Source organism: Muntiacus reevesi, chromosome 12 (assembly GCF_963930625.1).
Source record: "Muntiacus reevesi chromosome 12, mMunRee1.1, whole genome shotgun sequence".
NCBI classification, from domain to species: domain Eukaryota; kingdom Metazoa; phylum Chordata; class Mammalia; order Artiodactyla; family Cervidae; genus Muntiacus; species Muntiacus reevesi.
This window is the reverse complement of record NC_089260.1, coordinates 57,761,600-57,787,653: the sequence shown is the minus strand read 5'-3', so window position 1 is coordinate 57,787,653 and position 26,054 is coordinate 57,761,600. Positions and strand designations below refer to the sequence as shown.

Here is a 26,054-nt window from a genome sequence, read left to right as displayed (position 1 = left end):
AAATATCTTAAATATTATTTTATTAATATTTTAAGTATCAACCCTGAGACTATTTTACAGCATTGTAAGAAGTTGTATAGGAGTTGACATTTTTGTTACTTATCTTTATAGTTTTAGGTTTTCCTTATTATCATTTCCCTGGAATATTGCACTTCACTTGGAAACAAATACACGGCAAATTCAACTTGTTGGTTTCAATTTAAGATTTTCAAGTCTCCTAATGTTTAGAAATGAGATAGAGATAAAAATTGTGCTGTTTCCTTCTATTTTACTATTTTTTTAAACTCTGGACCTCACATTCTATAAGTTGATGTCCTGAGCAATGCATTTTTTTGACTGGCACTTTACATATTCACAATAGGAATTTAAGATGCATATATAAGTGAAAGTAAAATATTTAATGTCTTTTTAGCTTTTGGTTATTTTATACATTTTATAACATCTCCTTGTGTGCTCCACCAGAAATAATCGATGGCCGATTACTGTGGATCTGTTATTTTCAAAATTCAAGCCTATAAACATATTTACATGAAGAAGTTTATGTGTTTTGCTCGTATGTTCCTGGTATTTCCACCTCAGCTAAAGCTGATAAATAAATGATGCAAAGAGGAGACTCGTGTCCCGCTGTGAAACAGGGGTTCTGTTGTTGCTCAGTCGCTCGGTCATGTCCGACTCTCTGTGATCCCACGGACTGCAGCACACCAGGCTACTCTGGCCTTCACATCTCCTGGAGTGTGTTCAAACTCATGTCCAGTGAGTTGATGAATTATTAAGAATTAATAAATTATTTTTATTTTGAAATCAATTTTCATTAAGAGGACTGCATCTTAGCATTTTCTACCTTCTAATCTATTCCTTTTTTGTGTGTGTGGTGGGGGGAGGGATTGGGGGCAGGAGGAGAAGGGGACGACAGAGGATGAAATGGCTGGATGGCATCACCGACTCAATGGACATGAGTTTGAGTAAACTCCAGGAGTTTGTGATGGACAGGGAGGCCTGGCGTGCTGCGATTCATGGGGTCGCAAAGAGTCAGACACGACTGAGCGACTGAACTGAACTGAATCTATTCCTTTATCTATTTAAATATTTTCTGATTGTTAATGTACTTAGTATTAATGCAAATATCTATATATTTATTTAATAGATAATTAACTGTTGGAGATATTTCTAAACATCTTAATTGTCATTTAAATTAACATCTTAAAATTTAACCATACTTCCTAGAATGACAGTAGAAAATGTAATGAAAATTACAAAAATTTAACAAAATTTAACAAATTTAACAAAATTTTTTAAATTTAACAAAAATTACAAAAATTAACATATTTATATTAATCAAAATATGACAATTTATATGAATTACAACTTACATTTCCCTAGTATTCAAAGTACCTCAATTAAGTCTAATAAATTTACTGTTATTTTTAGTACCTTTATTTGTCCAATTTTTGAAACATTTCCCCAGAGTAAGTGAATAATATTGGTAAGGGATGGATACTTATTGTTGACTTTACACTAATTCAGTCTGAATTAATACAGTCTTTTTAAAATAAGACTTTCAGTGAAGTGTATAACATTCAAATATTGATTTCTCTAGAAGTTATTTATTTGACTTTCATTGCATTTTTTATCCACTATAGACATTTAACTGTCATCCAAAGGGCATATGAAAAATAATTTTATTTTTTATGTATCTTCAAATGTTATGTAATAATATATAAAATCATGCAAATTAATATATAATCATTATATATTATATAATAATTATATTGCATATAATGATCATACATAATATATAACAAATATATAGTCCCTGGAGAAGGGAATGGCATCCCACTGTTGTATACTTGCCTGGAAAATTCCATAGACAGAGGACCCTACAGTCCATGAGATCGCAAAGAGTCCGAAACGACTGAGCAACTCACACTTTCACTTTTTTCACTTTCATATAGTATATAATTTATATGATTATATATGATTATATATTTATAATATATAAATATATGTCTTACATATATTTATATATAATTAGCTGCAAATTTAACTTTCCTAAGAAGGATAATTTTTGCTCTTTTTTAGCTGTAATTCAATTTTATTATGAAATAAGCATAGAAATTAAACAATATTTCCATATGCAAACATACAAGTATATACTCATTATATATGTTTGTTGAGACTATAAATCATAGAATAGAACTTTGAGGAGTTTCAACTTGTATTATCTGTTTTAATATAATTATTATTGAAGTAATGTAATTTAATTCCCAATTATGTTCTTAATTAGATAACTTTTAATGTTCTATACTGAAGATGTTTTCACTTGGCATGTATTTTTTAAATAATGTCATTTGAAAACAGAAAACAATCATGTATAAATTAGAGAAAATCAGGCAACCTTGGATGCTCCTTAAATTTGATAGTAGTTTTAATAAAGTGACAATGGTTGGATGCAAGCATGGAAGGTGCTCATGTACTAAATAAAATTACATCCCAAAATCAACTTGCATGTGTGTTGAGTCATGTCTGACTCTTTCTAACCCTATGGACTATAGCCCACCAGGCTCCTCTGTCCATGGGATTCTGCAGGCAAGAATACTAGAGTGAGTTGCCATTTCCTCCTCCAGGGGATCTTCCCCATCCAGAAATTCAACCTCCAACCCATGTCTTCTGCATCTCCAGCATTGCAAGTGGATTCCTTACCACTGAGACACCCGGGAAGCCCCCAAATCAACTTACAGGGCCCATTAAGTTTGCTTTTTAATCTGTTTTTTTGAAAAACTGAACTCCAAATGAGTAATATGACATGGTCATAACTTTCCTGTGTAAACTGGGCTTAATTAAGCACATGAATATACCTGTCTGGTGGAGGCAACTTGATACATTTGACCATTGTTCTAGTTGGACAGAGGAGTCTGGTGTGCTGCAGTCCATGGCATCAGGAAAGGGTCGGATACAACTTATCAACTCAACAAAAAAATAGTCAGAATGAGGCTCACTTAATGTATCGATACTTTCATACCCAGTATTATAAACACAAATAGGATATAAGGATTAATAGACATTTCTCTCTTTCTTCCTCTCTCTCTCTTTCCCCTTTGTTTGTTAATTACAAGTATTTTTCATGATTTGAATATCCCATCCCAGTTTGCAGTTAAGTGCAAGTAAAACTGGCCTATAACATAAATATGCATCATTTCATATAATCCCCAAGTTTGTGTATTTCTTATCTGTTATTCTTTGTATCTCAGTATCTATATTTTACTAGTCTTCCCAAAATATTCATATAAGTAAAATTATAATTTAGTCTTATCTCAGTGTGAACAATCGTTAATTATTGATTTAGGAGAATCAATAAGTTTACACAAATGATAGGCAAGGGTAAATGTCTTTAGGACATAACTTGTACCAGTCGATGAACATACAGAGACTCTTAAGGTCGTGGTGTTCTTGACCTGGTTAGTAAATATGTTTGTGTACCTGAGACCTCTCTCTAATAATATTGATAAAGTGACAAGAATTTAACTTTAACTCACTTTCAGTTTAATAATAATGCAGTGATATTTAGCTACAGAATGTAACAATTTAATATCATCTTGCCTACACCCAAAAATATGTGTACAGTTTTATTGCCAAGAGAGTGAAGGGCATCAAAGTGGCACAAGGTCAAGACAAGGTCACCTGGAGTAGGATGGGAAACTGAACCCCGCATCCCCCAGGCAGATCCACAACCACTCAGCTCGTGCTCTGTTAACATCAGGATGTCAGTCAGACCAGCTTTCTTCTGCAGCTGTTGCAGAAATAAAGTCAGCTGTTGTGTTGTTAATCATATGAGGAACTTGTCACAGACGGTATGACACAGTCTGACAAATGTGGGCGCTGATGTTGGGTCAGTCCCATGAAAGTAACAGTTCTCTGTTCTGTCCAGTGCAAGACATATGCATGCGTGCTGGAGGGTCACCTGATGGGGCTCACGATTGACTTCAGCACCGGCTTCATCTGCTTCGACGCTGCGACCAAGGTAGGGTACCCCGTCAGCTTGAGCATGAGGCAGGCGTCATGCGCTGAGAACAGCTGAAACTGCTTCCAACTACTGCAGCAGGCTGCCTGGTGATCAGGTGCCAAACTTTACTCATAGGAGATAAATTATGCCTCAATCTGCTTATAGAAAAAAGTTTGAATTTTAATAAAATGTTTTGCAACAGAACATCACAACTATATGAAGTGTATGTACTGGAGTGGGTAGCCATTCCCTTCTCCGGAGGATCTTCCCAACACAGGGACTGAACCTGAGTCTCCTGCGTTGCAGGCAGATTCTTTACTGTCTGAGCCATCAGCAAAGTCCCATATATACATGTATATCTATGTATTATCTATAGATGGGCTTCCCTGGGAGGCTCAGATGGTAAAGAATCCACCTGCAATATGGGAGAGGAGGAGGGCATGGCAACCCACTCCAGTATTCTTGTCTGGAGAATTCCCATGAACAGAGGAGCCTGAGAGGCTACAAACAATACTGTCGCAAAGAGTCAGACGCAACTGAGCAACTAAGCAGAACACATACATGTAATCTCACTGTCTCACGATGAAGGGAAATTTTCTTCTTCCAGAATAATTTTTTTTAAACAAAGTATTCTTTTACTATTTTTCTGTGTCCACATCTCCAATATCAAAAATGGGGAAACTTTTTTTTGTTTTTAGTTTTATAGGTAGTGTGGGCTTCCCGGGTGGCTCAGATGGTAAAGAATCCGCCTGCAATGCAGGAGACCTGGGTTCGATCCCTGGGTTGGGAAGATCCCCTGGAGGAGGGCATAGCAACCCACTCCAGTATTCTTGCCTGGAGAAATCACATAGACAGAGGAGCCTGGTGACTACAGTCTATGGGAACGCAAAGAGTCGGACAGGACTGAGTGACTAAGCACACAGCACAGGTAGTGTGTTAGAATTACAGGATGGAGGCTCACTGGTTCTCAGCAAAGGGAGTTCAAGGCAGCCTGGAAGCATGTAACTAAATCAGTTCAATTCAGCACAGAAAGACCACTCATCCCAAGGTAACTTGTTATATGTTGCTGATTTAATGAACGCCTTTACATTTGAATCAATTTCTAGGAATAAAGGTTTCTTTGAATTGCAGGATTTTTAAATCATACTTTGGCAGGAAAAAAAGGAAAATGATTGACTTGTCGTAATAAAGTTCATAGCTAAGCTTAGAAATCAAATTAGTCAAATTGAAGAATAGCACTGCCTCAAAAATCAAATGTCTTAGGGCCCATGTGTTAACTTAGCGGTTGTTTAATAAAGTGCTTAGTCTCTGTCAGTGGAGCAGCCTTCAGAAAACCTGGAGGAGAATGAAGCAGTGGTGGCTTATTACGTTGTCAGGTATATTGACTTAGATGTAGCCATCTCAGTAAACTCATTTCATGTTCTCCCCAGAGCTGTTGTTCTCCATTAAGCTGGCAAAGGTGTGTGCATATGCCACAAAGAAATCACTGTCAAAGGGCTGATTTCTACAGAGAATTGCTAATATGAGTCATAAATGTGGCTGAATTTCATCACGTTGCCGGAAAAAAAAGCAACAATCAACAATAAACAACACAAAAACAACCCCCCAAGGATCCAAGAAATTTATACCAGCAAAACCAAAATTTTCTGCCAGTCTTTATTATGCCAACAGCATGTAAACTTACTCAAAGTAAAATTAGTATGTTATGAATAACAGCACACCACATCCAGCAGCATGTGGAAACATGCAAGAGCCTCTTTTTCCATGTATATCTTGATTATTCTAAAATTTACATGGATATGTTTACAGTAAATACTCTGTGTAATCAGTGTCCCTTGTCATGATGTAGGGATTTGTGGAATTCCGAGAAGCTAGGAGCCATGCTGTGCAGGGCCATACAAGACGGACAGGTCAGAGTGAAGAGTTCCATGACTTTAAGCTATTGCAAAACAACCCACAGGTCTACATTTTAGAAAGACTTTTTCTGTTTGTTTTTTTTTTTTTTTTTCCTTTTCTTTTAAGAGAGTCCAAATAAACTGTCAAAGTGATCATTTGCTTAGACCTCTATAAATGTTCCATTTATTTGATGGAAATACTGATACATACAAACATTATATAAGGATAATAATGTAGAGTCCATGTGAGGGGAAATAAATTAAAACGTTTGATCAGGACGTTTCATTCAGTCTTAGATCCCTGGCCCAATGCTGGTGAGTTTCTGTTCTGTTGACTCCAGCTGAGATACGTACCTGACTTCCTCAGGATGCATTCAGAGCCCCTGAGCACTGCAGGTCCACCCTAGAGCTTGTTGTCCATCTTGTTCTGACTCCCCTGCATTCCTCTCTCCATTATCAAAAGAAACCTAAATTGTGTCCTGTGCCCGGGCCTCTTCCTCAACAACTCCCCCTAAATAAATCTGAAGGTGCACCCTGGCCAATGCAGGCAGTCCTTCTCATTTGAATTCCTGCAGCATCGGCCAGGCCTGCCTTCTCCTTGTGTTTATTACACACTCTTTTTATGCATCGACTCTGTGCCTTGACAGTTGAGAGACACAAGGTACTCAGAAAACAGTACCCTCCCCCCTCTCAAGACACCTGCAGTCTCACGAACGGGACTGGTCTGGAACTGGGGGCCCTCGGTGGTCTGGGAGTGTCCCCTGTCTCTTTGTCCCCTCTCCCACCATTGCCAGATGAATGATGTTGCTAAGATGCCTCCTCATAGTCACTCACTCGAGTGTCCTTTCATCTTGACGAAGATGTGGGTCTGGTTGTTAGCTTGTGCTGCAAGAGGAAGTTCTGTAGAGTAATCAGTTGAAAATCACCTTGTTGCTACTATGGAAAAAAAACAAAGAAATGGATGATAGGTGTTTTTGCCGATTCCCTGGCATGGCTTTTATTTCATGGTTATATAAAATGAGATATTCAAATTAATTTATTCACATATATATTTAAATTATTATTTCATAGAAACCAATGTTGCTTTGGGAAATTAAAGGATATACTGATTACTAAATTGTAACCTTTGATAAGCATATTTTAGTTTACTTTTTAATGCTGGGATATATAGGACTAACTCAGTATGATTACTTTTACCAGTTAAAAGAGCAATCTCTCCATTTGAATACAGAGATGAGCTGCACTGACTCACCTATGTTATTTTTTTTTTCTTTTCTCATTAGGCGGTACTTTGGAGGTATAAGTTTTCTCAGCTGAAAGGTTCCTCAGATGACGGCAAGAGCAAAATCAAATTTTTGTTTCAGAATCCAGATACTAAACAGATTGAAGCAAAGGTAAACCCAAATTCATCAAACAAACCACCTCCAACTGCATTCGTGCTATTAAGAGACAGAGGGGAGAAAATTTAGGAGATCTGCAAGTGCAAAAACACATGTTTTTTGTTTACCTTGGAGTAGCTCTCATGACCAAAGAAATAGATTCGCTTTAAAATTTTAATGACAAGTTTGCATTGAAACACGTACTTGAGAATAAATTACACACAACATTTCATTTCTTAGTTTTAATTTTTGTGAACTGTATTTCTGTCACACTAAAATCATATTCTGGGAACTGAAACATTTTCTTGGTGGTTTCACATTCTAAATAATAATTTATAAAAGATATTCTGATTCTATCACTATTTATCCCTTCTTTGGATATGAATGAGTGTATGTGTGTATTCAGTCAGTCAGTCGTGTCCTCTGTGTGATCTCATGGACTGTAGCCCACCAGTCTCCTGTCCATGGGATTCTCCAGGCAAGAATACTGGAGTGGGTTGCCATTCCCTCCTCCAGGGGAGCTTCCCAACCCAGGGATCAAATCCACTCCTCTTAAATCTCCTGCATTGACAGGCAGGTTCTTTGCTACTAGCGCCACCTGGGAAACCTTTGGATATGAATACCAATTCCTAAAAAATATTTTTTAAATTAATTCATGTTTTCTGTATGTTATTCTGTTAAATAAAATGAATAAATGAATGATTTTTTTTTGCTTTGCTCCCTGTAGACTTTCAGTATTCTGAAATATATCAGAAAGATTCACTACTTTTATGTTTATGATTATGTATTTGTAGATATTCAAAATCTGAAGGACTTCCTTTGCCCTACCGTGAAATTCACCCCAACAGTCTTTGGGTTAGAATGAGTTATAAATATATTATTTCAGTGGGGAAGAGAGAATAAATAATGAATAATACCTAAGTGAAAAATGAATTCTATGGAAATGAAAACTCAGATATAAATTTTCAACTCTGACTTAAAATCACCATAATTCAGTTACATCCCAGTACTTATTAAGTCCGGGGGAGGTTTGGCTGACATTCAGAGTCTTCAAAGGACAGACCCTTCCTGACTCCCGTCCGGGCTCCTGCAGCCCTGCTCTGTGCAGACCAGAGGCTCTCCGCTCCTTTTAACAAGACAGCTTCCTTCTCGCGGCTGCTCCTGCTTTTGTCTGGACTCCTCCCTCCGTCTGCTCGGCTCTGACCTTGTCAGAGCGCCCACCTCGGCCCTGTGATTGTCCCTAGACTCCTCTCAGCACCTGCTCCTGGGTCTGAGGGGGCTGTGGAGCGGCTCCTCTCTGCCAGCTTCTGGCCCGCTGTTTCCCACATCTGTCTCCGTCACTGTGGACGGAGACCTGGGTACCCTCACCCTCTCCCTCCCGACTCCCATGTCCTCACCCCGCCTCGCCCGGGTCCTAAATGCAGACCTGTCTGTGGGCACCCCCACCCCGTCCCCCGGGCTGCTGGGGGTGGACCATTGTTCTATGTCATCACACATCATTCCAATCACTTCTGGGTGTCACTATGAGAATGAATCTCTACTCTCCAAAAGGATCTACCTTTAGCTTTTGGCAGATTTCCCACCTTGACACTCAGGACCCATCTTAACACGATGAGTGCTGTCAGTTCTGTGTTATTCGGGCAAACGTGGAATGTCAGCCACTAGTTAATACATTTGATTTGATAAACTCCTTCTCTTCTGATATTTTTAATGTGCTAACCAATCCTCAGTCCACAGAATGAAGCAAAAAAGATAAAGGCAGTGAAATGACTACTAACTACTGTATCTAGACTTCATTAATGTAGCTCACATACCTACTCCTTCCTTAACTATTCTATGTAGTAGTCTGCCAGCTTCGAAATGCTACTTTTTATGGTTAGCATGTTTTAGATAATACTTCATAAATTCATTTAATAAGAAATAGTTTCAGAAGCTATTTAAAAAACATTCGTTTTTCCTTGAACTTAGTAGTGTTAGTGGCTCAGTCATGTCCGACTCTTTGCGACCCCATTGACTATAGCCCACCAGGCTCCTCTGTCCATAGGATTCCCCAGGCAAGAACACTGGAGTGGGTTGCCATGCCCTCCTCCAGGGGTTCTTCACAACCCAGGGATCAAAGCCGGGTGTCTTGCATTGCAGGCAGATTCTTTGCCGTCTGAGCCACGAGGTACTCCTCCTTAAATTTAGAGGCAGCAATTTTTGAGTAGTGAAAAGAGAAGTTTCAAAGCCAATGAGACAGTCTGACCATTGGTGAATTGCCAGACTTCTTCAAAGTCACCACCTCCTTCTATAAAATGAGGAAGAAAAAGACCTCCATGGGTGATACTGAAAATACCAAATTAATCATGGACACTGTTTTAAAACCAGCCAATTAGAACAGCGACCAGCTCTATAGACTCATTTAGCCATTCTGGTGTGCATTGCTTCTTCCACTACCACAGAGTTCATATAGTATTAAAACTAGTACAGTTGCTATTTTGTAACCTTTATCACAGTAACTTGTGAGTAGTAATCTGAAGCTTCTTCACAGGAGGAAAGCAGGAAGAATGCCAGCACATATCACATCACAGAACTTATAACTGATATCACTTGAGAATTCAGCATTTCCTCACCTTTTCTAAATGAGGGAATAGGCAACACAATACAGTGGAAAGAAAATTAAGATCAAGTAACTTTAAGTACCTGATACAAAGAGTCGACTCATTGGAAAAGACTCTGATGCTGGGAAAGATTGAAGGCAGGAGAAGAAAGGGGCGACAGAGGATGAGATGATTGGATGGCATCACTGACTCAATGGACATCAGGTTGAGCAAACTCTGGGAGATGGTGAAGGGCAGGGAAGCCTGGTGTGCTGCAGTCCATGGGGTCACAAAGAGTTGGACACGACTTAGTGACTGAACAACAACTTGAGTAAAACTCTCTTCTTTACCATTTCCCAGCTACATGACCTGGGCAATTCACCAAATTGTGACTGCTGCCTTGCAGGAAAAATGTAAAGAATAAATGCCCATGGTACCTGGCATATGGAAGACAATAAATCATTCAGGAATGATTTCATCTTAAAAGAATGTAGCCTAAACATAAAGAAAGTATTAAAAAATAGCAGTTGTTATTATTAGAAGACCAGTTAGTAAAGGTGATTACTTATATATGTAAACTGTCCTGTCCACATTTAAGAAATTCAAATATATAAGCATAACCCAAGTTTGTGTCACTTATCAAATTTCTTGGACAATTAATTTATATTAATTTTTAAAATTGTAATGGGGTAAGAGGAACCCCAAGTCAGGGACAGAGACTTCTCCCACATACTATATGATAGATGTGCCCTTACTTTATGTCTGTTCTAACACTGGCCTCCACCCCATGTGGTCGTTATTCACCACTGTGCCTTCTCCACTAGATCAAGAATGTGTAAGTGTGAGAATGTGTCTTACAACCCAGCATTCCTAAGGCTTAACCTGATACTTCCCTGGGAACAGGCGAGTCATAACTGTCTCTATTTCATTTAATTTAACATTTCCTTGTCCGTTATTTAGTCACTGTGTAGACGTGAGAGTTTATTTCTCTGGAATAAATGCCTGGGAGGGCAGTTGCTCAGTCATATGGAAAATGTTCATTTAGTTTTAAAGAAAACGCCAAATCACTGTGCAGAGTAGCTGTGACATTTTGCATTCCCTCCATCAATATACCAGAAACTCAGTATCCCTACAGCCTCCCCAGCATTTGGAATGGTCACTACCCTTCTTTTCAGGAGTTCCCATTATAGTGTTCTTGCCTGGAGACTCCCAGGGACGGGAGAAACTGGTGGGCTGCCGTCTATGGGGTTGCACGGAGTCGGACACTACTGAGGTGACTTAGCAGCAGCAGCATAGTTTTAATTTTTATTCCCTAATGATTAGCACTGATTTTTTTTTTTTGGAGGGGGGTACGTTTCCAAAATCACTGCACATGGTGACTGCAGCCATGAAATTAAAAGACACTTGCTCCTTGGAAGAAATGCTATGACCAACCTAGACAGCATATGAAAAAGCAGAGACATTACTTTGCTGACAAAGGTCCATCTGGTCAAAGCTATGGTCTTTCTAGTAGTCATGTATGGATGTGAGAGTTGGCCTATAAAGAAAGCTGGACACTGAAGAATTGATACTTTTTAACTGTGATGTTGGAGAAGACTCTAGAGTCACTTGGACTTCAGCGAGATCAAATAAGTCAATCACAAAAGAAATCAACCCTGAATATTCATTGGAAGGACTAATGCTGAAGTTGAACTTCAATACTTTGGCCACCTGGTACAAAGAATTGACTCATGGGAAAAGACTGATGCTGGGAAAGATTGAAGGCAGGAGGAGAAGGGGATGGGATGGTTGGGTGGTATCACCGACTCAATGGGCATGAGTTTGAGCAAGCTCTGGGAGTTGATGATGGATAGGGAAGCCTGACATGCTGCGTGCAGTCCATGAGGTCGCAAAGAGTCGGACATGACTGAGCAACGGAACTGAACTGAATGACTAGCAGTGATGAACAACTTCTTATGTGACTATTTTCTAAGTAATTATGTCCCCTTTGGTGAAACATCTCTTCCTGCTTTTTGCCTGTTTTCAAATTGTATTTTGTGATCTGTTTTACTTAAAGTTTTATGAGTTATTATATACTGAATTGGCCAAGAAGTTCGGAAAAAAACCAAGCAAACTTCTTGGCCAATTCAATAATTTTTATACAAGGATTTGTTAGATGTAATGTTTGCAAATATTTTCTTCCAGTTTGTAATTTGTGTTTCATCTTCTTCACAGTGTGTCATGTATCTTGCAGAGAAATTTAAAGATTTTTAGAAACCAAATTATCAGTTCTTTCTCTTAGAAATAATGATTTTAGTGTCATGTAAAAAAATTCTTCAGCACATCACAAGGGCCAAAGGTTTTCTCTTATGCCATTTTCAAAATGTTTTATAGGCTTGCCATCAACAGTTAAATATGTGATACATCTGAGTCTATTTTTTTCCTATAAGTTGTGGGGTTTGACTGACCTTCTGTATTGCCTGTGGTTATCCGGTTACAACACCACCAATTGTTGTAAAGACCACTCTTCCTCTGTTGAATTATTTTAGCAGCTTCATCGGGAAATCACCTGGTCCTACCTCTGTGGCACTACTGCTTGGTTCATTTTTGCATCTGTTACTTCGCTAGTATCGTCCATTCTTCGACAAAGTAGCTAAATGACGATCCTTGAAATGGATGGTTCTGTGCACTTTATGGTTGTCTTTCAGAACTGCTTTAGTTGTCCTCGTTTCCTTGTGTTTCCATGGACGTTTCAGACTTATCCTCTTTATATCCATGCTTAATCTCAGAGGCACTTCGGGAGGAAGGGCATGACAGATATCAATTTCAGGAGAATTGGCATCTTGACTATGCTGCTTTCTTAACGCAATGAAAACAAACTATTCTATTTTTTTGAACTTTTGATTTATTTCTTCAGTATTGTGTAGTTTTCATTATATAGATCCTATGTATATTTTGTTAAACTTAGATAAACCATTCATTCTTTTTTTTTGAGGGAATATAAACATCTTAAAATTTTTCATTTTTCAAATATTGATGCTAATATGTAGCAATATAATTAACATTTATATATTTACATTGCATCCTGAAACCTGTGTGTGTATATATATATATATATATATACACACACACACATATATACATATTATTAGTTCTAGCTCTTTTGTTTCCGTTTATGTTTTTTAAAATTCTTCCAGTTTATTTACATAGATTACTAAGACATATGGAAACAAGGAAAGATGCTTCTTTTTTCAGATTCATATAGCATTGGTATCTTTTTCTTGCCTACAATTTTAAATGATGTATTGAATACCAGTAATGAGTGTGGACATTCTTCATTTGTTCCTTATTTTAGGGAAAATCATTTAGCTTCTCACCAAGTGAGTGAGTGAAAGTCACTCAGTTGTATCTGACTCTTTGCGACCCCATGGACTGTATAGTCCATGGAATTCTCCAGGCCACAATACTGGAGTGGGTAGTCTTTCCCTTCTCCAGGGCAACTTCCCAACCCAGGGATCGAACCCAGGTCTCCCATATCGCAGGCGGATTCTTTACCAGTTGAGGCAGTGGTCTAATAAAATTATTTTCTCAGGTTGAGCTAGGTCCCATATTTTTCTAAAGGTTTTATTATGAGTGAGTATCAATTAATATGACAGTGTCAGTTTTCTTGTTTGGCTTCTTAATGCAACAGAATATATTAATGGATTTTCAGATACTGACCCTATCTTACAACTGGAATAAACCCTACTTAATAATGATGTGGAATTCCTTACATATGTGGCTGAATTTTATTTGTCAAAATTTTAAGTATTTTTGCTTTTACATCTTCGAGAGTTACTGGTCTGTAGGGGCTTTTTTTTTGTTGTTTTTTGTTTGGTTGACTGGTTGGTTTGGCACTGTCTTTGCCTAATTTTGGTATTGGAACAAGTTGTCTTTATAAAATGAGTTGAAAATGTTCCTCCTCTTTTTTTATTTTCTGGAAGATATTGTATACCATTGTTGTTGATTCTTCCCTAAAAGTTTAGTAGAGTTCTTTGGTAGAAACACATCAGTCAGGAGATTTTATTTTGAGGTTTTTTTTAAACTATGAATTCAACTTGCTTAGTAGATAACTATTCAAATTATCTATTCCTATCAGATGATTTGTGGTCATTTTTACTTTCCAAGGTCTTCATCAATTTTATTTAAGCTGTCAGATTAATGTTTATAGACTTTTTCATAGTATTTCCTTATTGTCACTTTGAAGTCTGCAGGTTCTGTAATAGCATCCCTAATTCATCCCTGATGTTAACAATTGGTGCCTTCTTTCTATTTATCTGTCAGTCTTGTTAGAGACTATTCAAAGAACTAATAGTTCCCTTTATTTCCTCAGTTGAGCTCTGTGATACTTGATGATTTCTGCTCTCACCTTTATTATTTACTTCTCTTTGGTTGCTTTGGTTTTATATTGCTTTTCTTTTTCTGATTTCACAAGGTGGAATTTTTAAATTGTTGACTCAAAACTTTTTTGTTGCTAATATAAAAATTTAATTCCAGAATTTCCTTCTTAGGACTGCATTCTACAAATTTTGATATATTGTATTTCTGTTTTTATTCAACTCAGTGTATTTTTAATTTCCCTCAAAGTTTCTTCTTTAATAGATGGATTTTCTTTTAAGAAGTGTGATGTTTATGTTCTATGTATCTGGAGATTTTTTTGCTATATTTCTAGAATTGATTACTAGTATGATACAGTTAGTCAGAGAATATATTCTGTATGATTTCACTTCACTTTTCTCTTAACTTATGTCAGATACTCTACTTGAATAATACAAAATAGACTTTAAAATATGGTTCAAAATATAGAGAAAGTTATATAATGTAAAAAGGGTCAATTCAACAAAAAGTTATAATAATTATCAGTATATATGTACTAACATCAGAGCACCTAATATATAAAAATATTGACATATCTTAAGAAAATAATTGACAGAAATGCAATCATAGTTAGAGACTTCAAAGACATTACTTTGCTGACAAAGGTCCATCTAGTTAAAGCTATGGTTTTTCCAGTAGTCCTGTATGGACGTGAGAGTTGGACCATAAAGAAGGCTGAGTGCCAGAGAACTGATGCTTTTCAATTATGGTGCTGAAGATTCTTGAGAGTCCCTTGGACTGCAAGAGGATCAAACCAGCCAATCCTAAAGGAAATTAAGCCTGAACATTCATTGGAAGAACTGATACTGAAGCTCCAATACTTTGGCCACCTGATACAAAGAGCTGACTCATTGGAAAAGGCACTGATGTTGGGAAGACTGAGGACAAAAGAAGGGCCATCAGAGAATGAGATGGTTAGATGGCATCACCAACTCAATGGACATGAATTTGAGCAAACTTCGGGAGATAGTGTAAGAAGGGAATCTTGCACGATGTAGTCCATGAGATCACAAAGACTGGGGCACAACTTACCAACTCAGTCAGTTCAGTTCAGTCGCTCAGTCATGGCTGACTCTTTGTGACCCCATGGACTGCAGCATGCCAGGCCTCCCTGTCCATCACCAACTCCCAGAGCTTGCTCAAACTCACTTCCATTGAGTCAGTGTTCCCATCCAACCATCCCATCCTCTGTCGTCCCTTTCTCCTCCTGCCTTAAGTCTTTCCAGCATCAGGGTCTTTTCCAATCAGTCAGTTCTTCACATCAGGTGACCGAAGTATTGGAGTTTCAGCTTCAGCATCAGTCCTTTCAGTGAATGTTCAGGACTGATTTCTTTTAGGATTGAATGGTTGGATCTCCTTGCAGTCCAAGGCACTCTCCAGAGTCTTCTCCAACATCACAGTTAAAAAGCATCAGTTCTTCAGCCCTCAGCTTTCTTTATAGTCCAACTGTCACATCCATACATGACTACTGGAAAAACCATAGCTTTGACTAGATGGACCTTTGTGTGCAAAGTAATGTCTTTGCTTTTTAATATGCTGTATAGGTTGGTCACAGCCTTTCTTCCAAGAGCAGGCACCTTTTAATTTCATGGTTGCAGTCACCATCTGCAGTGATGTTTGGAGCCCAAGAAAATTAAGTTGCTCCTTGGTTCCATTGTTTCCCCATCTATTTGTCATGAAGTAATGGGGATGGATGCCATGGTCTTCATTTTTTGAATGTTGAGTTTTAAGCCAGTTTTTTCACTCTCCTTTTTCACTTTCATCAAGAGGCTCTTTAGTTCTTCTTCACTTTCTGCCATAAAAGTGGTATCATCTGCATATCTGAGGTTATTGATATTTCTCCCAGCAATCTTGATTCCGGCTTGTGCTTCATCCAGCCCATCATTTCATATGCTGTACTCTGCATATTAGTTAAATAAGCAAGGTAACAATATACATCTGTGATGTACTCCTTTCCCAATTTGGAACCAGTCCACTGTTCCATGTCTGGGTTCTAACTGTTGTTTCTTAACCTGCATACAGATTTCTCAGGAGGCAGGTAAGGTGGTCTGGTATTCCCATCTCTTTAAGAATTTTCCACAGTTTTGTTGTTATCTACACAGTCAAATTCTTTGGCATAATCAATAAAGTAGAAGTTTTTCTGGAATTCTCTTGCTTTTTCTATGATCCATTAGGTGTTAACCATTTGATCTCAGGTTCCTCTGCCTTTTCCAAATCCAGCTGGAATATCTGTAGGTTCTTGGTTCACATACTGTTGAAGCCTGACTTGGAGAATTTTGAGCATTACTTTGCTAGCTTGTGAAATGAATGCAATTGTGCAGTGATTGGAACATTCTTTGGCATTGCCTTTCTTTGGGGTTAGAATGAAAACTGACCTTTTCTACTCCTATGGCCACTAATAAGTCTTCCAAATTTGCTGGCATATTGAGTGCAACATTTTCACAGCACCATCTTTTAGGATTTGAAATAGCTCAACTGGAATTCCATCACTTCCACTACCTTTGTTGGTAGTGATGCTTCCTGAGGCCCACTTGACCTCTCATTCCAGGATGTCTGGCTCTAGGTAAGTGGTCACACCATCGTGGTTATCTGGCTCATGAAGATCTTTTTGTATAGTTCTTTTGTGTATTCTTGCTACCTCTTCTTAATATCTTCTGCTTCTGTTAGGTCCATATCATTTCTGTCCTTTATTGTCCCCATCTTTGCATGAAATGTTCCCTTGGTATCTCTAATTCCTTAAAGAGATCTCTAGTCTTTCCCATTCTATTGTTTTCCTGTTTCTTTACATTGATCACTGAGGAAGGCTTTCTTATATCTCCTTTCTATTCTTTGGAACCCTACATTCAGATGGATATATCTTTCCTTTTCTCCTTTGCCTTTAGCTTCTCTTCTTTTCTCAGCTATTTGTAAGCCCTCCTCAGACAACCATTTTGCCTTTTTGCATTTCTTTTTCTTGGGAATGGTCTTGATCCCTGCCTCCTGTACAATGTCATGAACCTTTGTCCATAGTTCTTCAGGCACTCTGTCTATCAAATCTAATCCCTTGAACCTTTTTGTCACTTCCACTGTATGACTATAAGGTATTTGATTTAGATCATACCTGAATGGTCTAGTGGTTTTCCCTACTTTCTTCAATTTAAGTCTGAATTTGGCAATGAGGAGTTCATGATCTGAGCCACAGTCAGCTCCTAGTCTTGTTATTGCTGACTGTATAGAGCTTTTCCATCTTTGGCTGCAAAGAATGTAATCAAGCTGATTTCGGTATTGAACATCTGCTGATGTCCACTTACCAAGTGAACAACAGCAAAAGGAGACTTCAATACCCCACTTTTATTAAATCTCAAAGTTGTATTTTTGAAAAGAAAAACAAAACTCAAAAACTGTTAAAGAAAAAAAGAGATACACTCATATAAACAAATTTAGAAATGAAAGAGGAGACGTTAAAATGGATAACACAGAAATAAAAAAGAATAAACTAAATACTTCATCATAATACCTGATACTATAAAACTCCTGGGAGAAGACATAGGGAAAAAACTTCTTGACACTGGTCTTGACAATAATATTTTTGATATGATTCAAAATATGATATTTGATATAAAAGCATAGGCAACAAAAGCCAAAATAGACAAGTGGTAGTACATTAAATTAAAATGACTTGCATAGCAAAGAAAATTTTTAAAAAGCATTCTAAGTAATGTGAAAAAATTTTACTTGTAAACCATGCATCCAATAATGAGTTAATTTCCAAAATATATAAGGAACTCATACTACTCAATACCAAGATACAGATAATGCAGTTAAAATGAGCTAGGGTCTAATAGATACTTCTCAAAAAAGAAATGTAAATAGCCATCAAATACATAAGAATTTGCTCAATATTTCTAAATCTCAGGGTAACACAATTCAAAAACACAGTGAGATATCACTTTATACCAATATGGGCAACTGTCAACAAAAGGACAAAGATAATAATGTAGGCAAAAATAAGAAGAAAGGAAACCCTTGTGAATCTCTGGTGGGAATGTAAATTGGTACCACTCTGATAGAAATCAGTATGAGGATTCCTCAAAAGAGGCAAATAGGGGTGCCACATTATCCAGCAATCCCACTTCTGGATATTTTTCCAAATTAATTGAAGTCTATAAATATATCGTTTTCCCTTATGCAAGATTTGTGGTGATTGTTCAGCTGCTAAGTCGTGTTCGACTCTTTGCAACCCCATGGACTGCAGACCTCCAGGCTTCCCTGTCCTCCACTGTCCCTCAGAGTTTGCTCAAGTTATACAAGATTAATAGAGACCTAATGAGTAATGTGGTGATGGTAGGTAATGATATGAAATACTTGACATTTGTGGCAAGGATAGGTAGTCAGTAAACCACCCCTAGCATACACTCTAGTAGTTATAGAGGTGGTGGTATATGAATTAGTTTGATTGTGGTGTGCTTTTTACGGTGCATATATTTATCAGAACATCAACTCATGCACCTTAAACACATAGTTTTATATGTCTAAGATATCATCAAAAAGTTGTATTGAAAAAAAACTGATGAAATGATTTAGTAAAGGGACTCAGTTCTTGCTATATGTGATAAGTAGACAGCTTTAAATAAGACATACTCTCATAGTAAAAATATATACCAGATTACAAGGCAAATACATTAAAGTCAGAGCTTATTTCACAAGAGATATTGTTTGTTTGGGGAATATGATTGTTTGAGTTGCTGCACATATTACAAGATTAAAATTTTTATATAGTATTTCAATTTTCCATTGTGAAAAGCCTTAAAAATACTTTAAAAAGGACAAGAATTGGGGAAATACACTTTGTTTTTTGTTTTTGTTGTTGCTTTTGTTGTTTTATGGCTATACAAAGACAATGTTATAATACCAAAACTGGTTATTTTTTTTCTCTGAAAGTAGAAATTCATAAATTCTCACTTCATTACTCAGAAAGCTTAGCAAATTTGCCATAAGTTTTTCAAAGCCTCATTAAACTTCCCAGAACTTTCCTAGTAGAACAGAAGAGTGGTTCCCTATTTAAATCATGAGCAGTATTGCAGTTATTTGATAATTAATTTAAAAGCTCATTTTATTGTTACTGGGTGCTTTTTTAAAAGTGCTGTTTTTATGATGTTAGTATAGATGCTAATTCATCAAGGATTACCAACATATTCTCATTGTTGGGCATAAGCAAATTTCTTAGGTTAAAAAACAAATATATATATATAGATATATTTGCTTACTATTTTTAACACTTCATTATTATTTTTATGTGTATCTATTTTTAAATTATAATTTGATATAACACAAGAAGTCAGAGAATCCCCAGACTTCAAAATAGTTTGCGTTCTAAAGGGATTGTTGTCGCTTTATTCATTGAAATTCATGACCATCCCTCTAGGGAAACACTGTTAAAGTCTTTCATAAACTAGTATGTACAGCATATTAATCCTAAATTACTGGATTTAACATCTGGCAGCCAAGGTATTACTTTTTGTACAATAAGAGAAGGAAAAAGAAAATTGCTTTTTTATTTAGTGGAACAGAGCAGAGTTTGGAAACATCTCTAAATAGACTTTTTCCCCAAAATCCTTCTTGCCCCCAATCTCCATGGTCTCAGAGACATCAAGTGGCCCCAAGAGAACTTCCCACATAATATAAGGTTTAGTAAGACTTAAATCAGAAATTGAGGATTGAATCCCAGTAATGCTACTTACCAGCTATTCTCTATAAATCTTCATTTTCCGATTATAAATTGTGGATAAAAGTGTCTGCCCAAATGGATTGGTCTCAGGATGAAATGCAGGCAAGGACTGAGTACACAACAGGGTGAAGGGACCACTTCAGATGCTGAGTCAGCACCTGCCAGAGACCCTACTAAAGAATGCATGATGTGCTGAAGTCTGCCTTTCAGATGATAATGACCCATCGTCTAAGCAGATTCCTATGTGGCATTTGGAGGGCTCATGAACTAGGAAGTTTAATATTCACAAAGCCAAACCCAGGAGGGACTGGGGCCGACAATCTTCCTCTGCATAGAAAAGTGAAAGATCAGCTTCCCAGCTAGCCTGTTGTTCAATTTCTCACTCTTTCTGGCATCTGGAACCAAAGGTTTTCTAGAACTCTCCTTTCACTGCGAACTCCCAGAGCCCCAGCTGTTTAGATTCTGCAGAAGAAAAATGAGGACGGAGCGGCTCCTGCTTGTAATGAAGTCCTTTATCAAAGCGGTTTGGTGCCTCATACTGCAATAGAGACTGGAGCAGCTGGGAGTGAATGGGGATGGAGGTGGGAATGAGGGGTGTGTGCACGCGTGTGTGCGTGTGTGTGGTTTACATACGACTGATTTTATCCAAAATCATAGTGTAGAAGAAACGAGTGACTGGATGTAAATGGGGAGAATGAATCAAGTGTGTGTATGTGAGATTTACATTCCTCTGATCTTACCTAAAACTTTATTTCAAATTCTTGATTGGAGCAGGGAAATGAATCCATGATGAAGGAGAACTCTGCACTGGATACTCATCTTTCTTGAAAAGAGCTCCTAAGCTCCAGGGAATCCCCAAGGATTCCAAGTCATGTTTATTTCTCCCTGAGAATGTTTTCCTCCTTGTGCTTAATCTATTTCCAAGCCTCTTATATTCTTCATAGGGATATTGAATTTATTTACCCACATATGTTAAGAATCCCAACTTCTTTTAATCTAGTAAGCTAGAAAACTTAACCTGGTATTTTTTAGGTAAAACATATATTAACTGCCTCCAAAGTAAGCAACTGTCAGAGGGAACATGTTGAGGGCGTGATACTTTTTTTTTTCTTTTTTCCCCAAAGTCACCATTCACCTATAGAAAAATGGAATTGTGTTTTTATTTAATATACGTAAAAACATTTTGAAAATCAAAATTTTAAGAATAAAGATATACTTGAAAGCTTTTCTAAGGAGGCAAAGTAACTCAAAATAATCAGGTATGGTGTTATCTTCTCATTATAAAAAAAAATCAAAATTGCAAAAATCATGAAAGCATTTGAAAATGGAAAAAAAAGTGAATTTTGACACCTAGAACTATTTGATTATGAAAATGGTAATTATCCTGGTAAAGCCCATTTGCGGTGCTTGTCAGTGCTTGATGTGACACAGACCTTATTCACTGAGGTGTGTACTGAAAACAGTTGGCAGCAGTTTTTGTAAGACTGCAGCTGCCTGAGTTGGTGAAAACAGTTGCAACAGCTGTGCAGTGGTATCTCATTGTAGGCTTTTGCATGTCTCTGATGTCACTGATGCTGATCATTTCTGACAATGTTGATAATCCTTACATGTACCTGCTGGCCATCTACACATCTTCTTTGAGAGAAATGTCTATTCATATCTTCTGCCCATTTTTTAATCAGAGTGTGTTGTATTTTTTTGCTGTTGAGTTATATGAATTCTTTATATTTTTGGATATTAAGCCCTCATCAGATAATTTGCAGATCCTTCCTCAGTTATTCAACCAAATATCTTGAAATCGTCCTTGACTCAAGTTTACTTTCAATCCCACACATTTTTTAGTTGAAAAACTTTACAACGTCCCTTCTTTCTTTCAATCATATTCCCACAGAGTTTATCAACAGTGTGGCCCGAATTATCATTTTAAGACTTAATACCAATTCTTGTTACTCTGTGCTCAGAAATCTCCAGTGGCTTTCTGTGTCACTTGGAGTAAAGCTCATAAAGGGCTGAAATGCCCTGCGTTATTCCTCGGCCTTATTTCTTGACCTATTGTTGTTGTCTAGTTACTGAGTTATTAAGTTTCAACTTAGTTACTAAGAAGTATCTGACTCTTTTGTGACACCATGGGCTGTAGCCCACCAGGCTCCTAAGTCCATGGGATGTCCCAGGCAAGAATAATTCTGGAGCGGGTTGTCATTCCCTTCTCCCGGAGATCTTCCCCAGCCAGGGATCAAACTCACATCTCCTGTGTCTCCTGCATTGACAGGTGGATTGTTTACCACTGAGCTGCCTGGGAAGCCCCCATTATTCACTCAGTTCATTCCATCCCAGTGCTAACAGCTCCTGGTCTTTCCTCAAGCTCTCCTAGTATATCTCCATCTCAGGGTCTCTGAAATTGACTTCTGCCTAGAGTGTTTCTCTCACAAACATCCAGATGGTTTAATCCTTTATCTCTTGAGGTTTTGCCTTCATGACAACATGGATTTCCCATCCCACAGCCCCTCCTACACACTGCTCTTTTCCATGCTTTATTTTCTTATCACTGTGCTTATCACTACTTCCAGAAATATTAATTTGCTTATGCCCTTCCACATTGTATCCTGCTCGAGACTGTAACTCCCAGGAGGACATTTTTTCTGTCTGCATTGCTTATTACTCTGTCTTTCCAACAAGCAAAAGACCAGATGCATAGTAAACCCTCAATGAACATTCATTGAATGAATGATTACATTTTGAGGAGAGTTATGCTTATCGAGATTCATGGGCTCCAGAAGAGCTCTGTTTCAAGGAGATGGTAAATGACTTGATGGACATTATCTATGGATGCTCAGTAGATAGGTGGACCTGAAAGTCTAGAATTAACATTGGAAATGAGGAAAAGAGTGTTACTTGTGTATATAACAATGCAAATCAAAGCCTTAGGAGCAGATGTGATGGCCAAAGGTGAACACTGAGCTTAGGAAAGATGAGTTGATGTTGGAATCAAAGGCTAAACGTAAGCACATCTCTGCATCCTGCCTTTTCTTCTGATTGCCTTTAATTTCTTGCCCACCCCACAGCTGAAAATAGGTGTAAAATTTTAAAGTGCCAACTACATCAAGTCATTGACATATTCTTGACAAGGTATGAAAATATTAATCATTCTGAAATGTCTTCATATTTAGACTATTTATTTTTCTGACAACTAAGCTATAATCTCCAGTTTAACAGAGATGTGGCAAATATATTTTTGAGAAAAAGTTACTTGTACTTTTGCCCAATTGCAACATTCAACAGTATTCTCCCTTTTACCAAGAGTACAGAAAGCACACCTCATGTTTTCCAAAGCCTTCCCACCTTTTTACACCTAGTGGATTTTTACAAATTGACACTGAATGCATTCAAAACCTGTCCGTGAAATGAGCTGGCTGCAGAGAGAATGAAGGGGCTCTTTTGTGGACTGAAATATGACCAGAGGAAACCTGCTGCATGACCAGTAACACCTCACAGTGACACGAGGCAGGTTACTAAACATAAGGCTCCTGAAATCATGATGACCAAGAAACTAAAATCACTTTTAGGTGGAGTCATTTTAGGAATTTAAAATACTTAAACCAGAGCTCTGGTGTTTTAATACTTAGCATCGGAAACTAAGAACTCCCAACATTATGAAGGGATTTACTTTGACCGTATAGCTATCTCGCCTACATTGAATAGATGCATTGATTTAACAACCAAGTATGATAATCAAAACTAATTAAATTTAAAATGAGTGCACACATTATATTTTAGAAGTGAACTGCTTGGCTTATAGCATCGAAAACATTCATATCCCTTGCTTTCAGTATTTCATATTCATTGTCCAACAGCAAATAGCAACTGATTCTAGAGAGTAGTGAAGAGTACTTGTTAATCATTCTAATCCAAATTCTTCATTTGAATTGTCTCTAAAGAGATAAAAATACTTTTAAATCTACTGCTTCTCTTTGTTTACATTTTATCAAGAGTAAAATTTTAATCTGGCCAAGTGTATTTCTGTGCAGCGTTGATCAATGTTGAAAAGGCTCTCCTGGGTGATAATCATGTTAAGTCCTTCCAGTTCCTGGAGCACTGTATTTTGAAGTAAATCTGCATTTTAAATTAATATCTGAAACAAAAGAGCCTACAGTTTCCATACATTAGATATCTTTGATTCTAGTTAAGTTTATTGCACTTTAAAGAGAAGGTCTAGCTACTATCTAGTAGTGTGGTGATGTTTCATTTATCATTTCTCTGTCCCTTTCAGGAGCTGGAGTTTTCGAATCTCTTTGCTGTTCTCCACTGCATTCATTCCTTCTTCGCTGCCAAAGTGGCTTGTTTGGACCCCCTGTTTCTAAGCAGCCAGGCCGCCGCCTCTGCAGCTTCCAGCTCCGGAGTACCAAGCAAAGCCAAGTACATGACCTGAGCCTGAGTTCGGCCTCCCTCTCATCTTGACTTGTAAACAGGACGACCTTACTCATCGCCGCAGACAATGGAGAAGCCATCACATCCCTAAGTTAGCAGTGAAGCCACGTGGAAATCTGAGTGGAGGAGAAGAAGGTCAGATGGATCCCCAAAGCACTGCCATTTGGAAGGCCTCAGGGGATCGTCCTAAATGAGTGGGATGACTTGCTCCTCCCTGTTGGGTCAGGACCACTGCGTTGCTTTCATCGAAAGGGAAGACAAACCGATGAATGACGGGAGTGTGTAAATAATATAAAAATTGTAAGCTACCTATAAATAAAACACCCATTAAAGAGTCACGTCTGTATTTTAGACTATTTTGTATGACAAATACATGAAGGGCCTGATCAGGAACCAGCGCCCTGCTGCTGTGTGAGGAGCGACAGGAGGAGGCAGAGGCCCTGAGACCAGCGTGAAGACCCTTGTCCAAGAAGAGAGCACCTCAGCTCACTGGTGTGGATTTCTCCTTACAGCTTCACCCCATGATTTGACATTGGCACCCCGATTTGTGTATGCTGTTGTAAATCATTGCTGAGAATTTCAAAAAGATCATTACATCCGACCTACAATAGCCACGATGTGAAACGGAGTATTTCTTCCTGGGGTCACTGACACCAAACGTTTTATTCACAGCCAGTGTTCCTTCAAAGATGTCAAAATGTGCTAATTTAGTGAGGAATGAAGGAAACATCCATGAACCTCTTGTTCTTTCCTTCATTTAAGGAGATTTCTATTTTCCCTGTAATTTATTATTAAATTAAAATTTCTTAAATTTTCAGTGACCCCAAAACCTTTCATAGAGAAAATATCAATTCATGTGGTGTAAGAAACAGTTCCTTCTTGTATTCCTAACCCCACCTACTAATCTTGATCGGAAGTGTCCCCGGGAAATATTCTCAAATCTATTACATTTGCTGGGTAGATGACATCATTCCATTTTAGTTAGAGCATATGAGAGAATAAAGTGAGATATGAAAATAATAGTTAAAATGTCTACCTTATGATGTCATAAAAAGCAGTCATGCAATGCCAAACTATATGAATTATTGTAGGCATCTTGTCCTAGGAATGTGGTATGAAGAGGTTGGAGATTTGAAAGCCCCAAAGTGCACACAGCTCAGATTCCAGGTGTTTGTATAACATTGTCTGTCCTACACCACAGCTCTGCTGAGATCTTCTTTTAAACAACCAGCTCCCTATTAAGAAGAATTTACTTTTTTTATTAGTACACATGTTCCCAACTCAGTCAAACTTGTTGCATACTTCCTTGTGAAGATGACCAAGTATATAATAAGGTGGAATGATTTTATAAAGATGGAAAAAAATCTCTCAGGAAGGAAACATTATTTGTAAAAAGGACACAGGAACATTATAATTAAAAATGAACATCAAGCTATTTCCATAATCATTATAAATTATTAATTCACTCTGTATGTGATCAACTCTTAAGCACACTAAATTGAAAAGAAGTGACTGTTCAGGATTGTAGCTGAGCAAGTGCTAAGTTTGATCTAGGAGTCCTTTTAAAAAGAACTGGGGCAAACTGGACAAAATAGAGTTTTAACATAATTTATTTTGACCATCTAACTAAATACATTTTCATAATGGGAATATGGTGGCTCAAGAGGTAAAGAA

At 37.6% G+C, this 26,054-nt stretch overlaps 1 protein-coding gene across 2 annotated transcripts in view; it reads left to right on the top strand.

Moving 5' to 3' along the window:
* Positions 1 to 24,381, top strand: part of SNTG1 (syntrophin gamma 1) — a 135,566-nt gene extending 111,185 nt beyond the window's left edge. The window contains exons 15-17 of one of the 2 annotated variants that reach the window (XM_065903333.1): positions 3,926 to 4,018; positions 7,179 to 7,289; positions 24,223 to 24,381. In XM_065903333.1, coding sequence (XP_065759405.1) covers positions 3,926 to 4,018; positions 7,179 to 7,289; positions 24,223 to 24,381 — 363 coding nt within the window. The remainder of the gene's footprint in view (positions 1 to 3,925; positions 4,019 to 7,178; positions 7,290 to 24,222) is intronic. The other variant, XM_065903334.1, reaches the window with a different exon arrangement.
* The last annotated feature ends 1,673 nt before the right edge of the window (positions 24,382 to 26,054 follow it).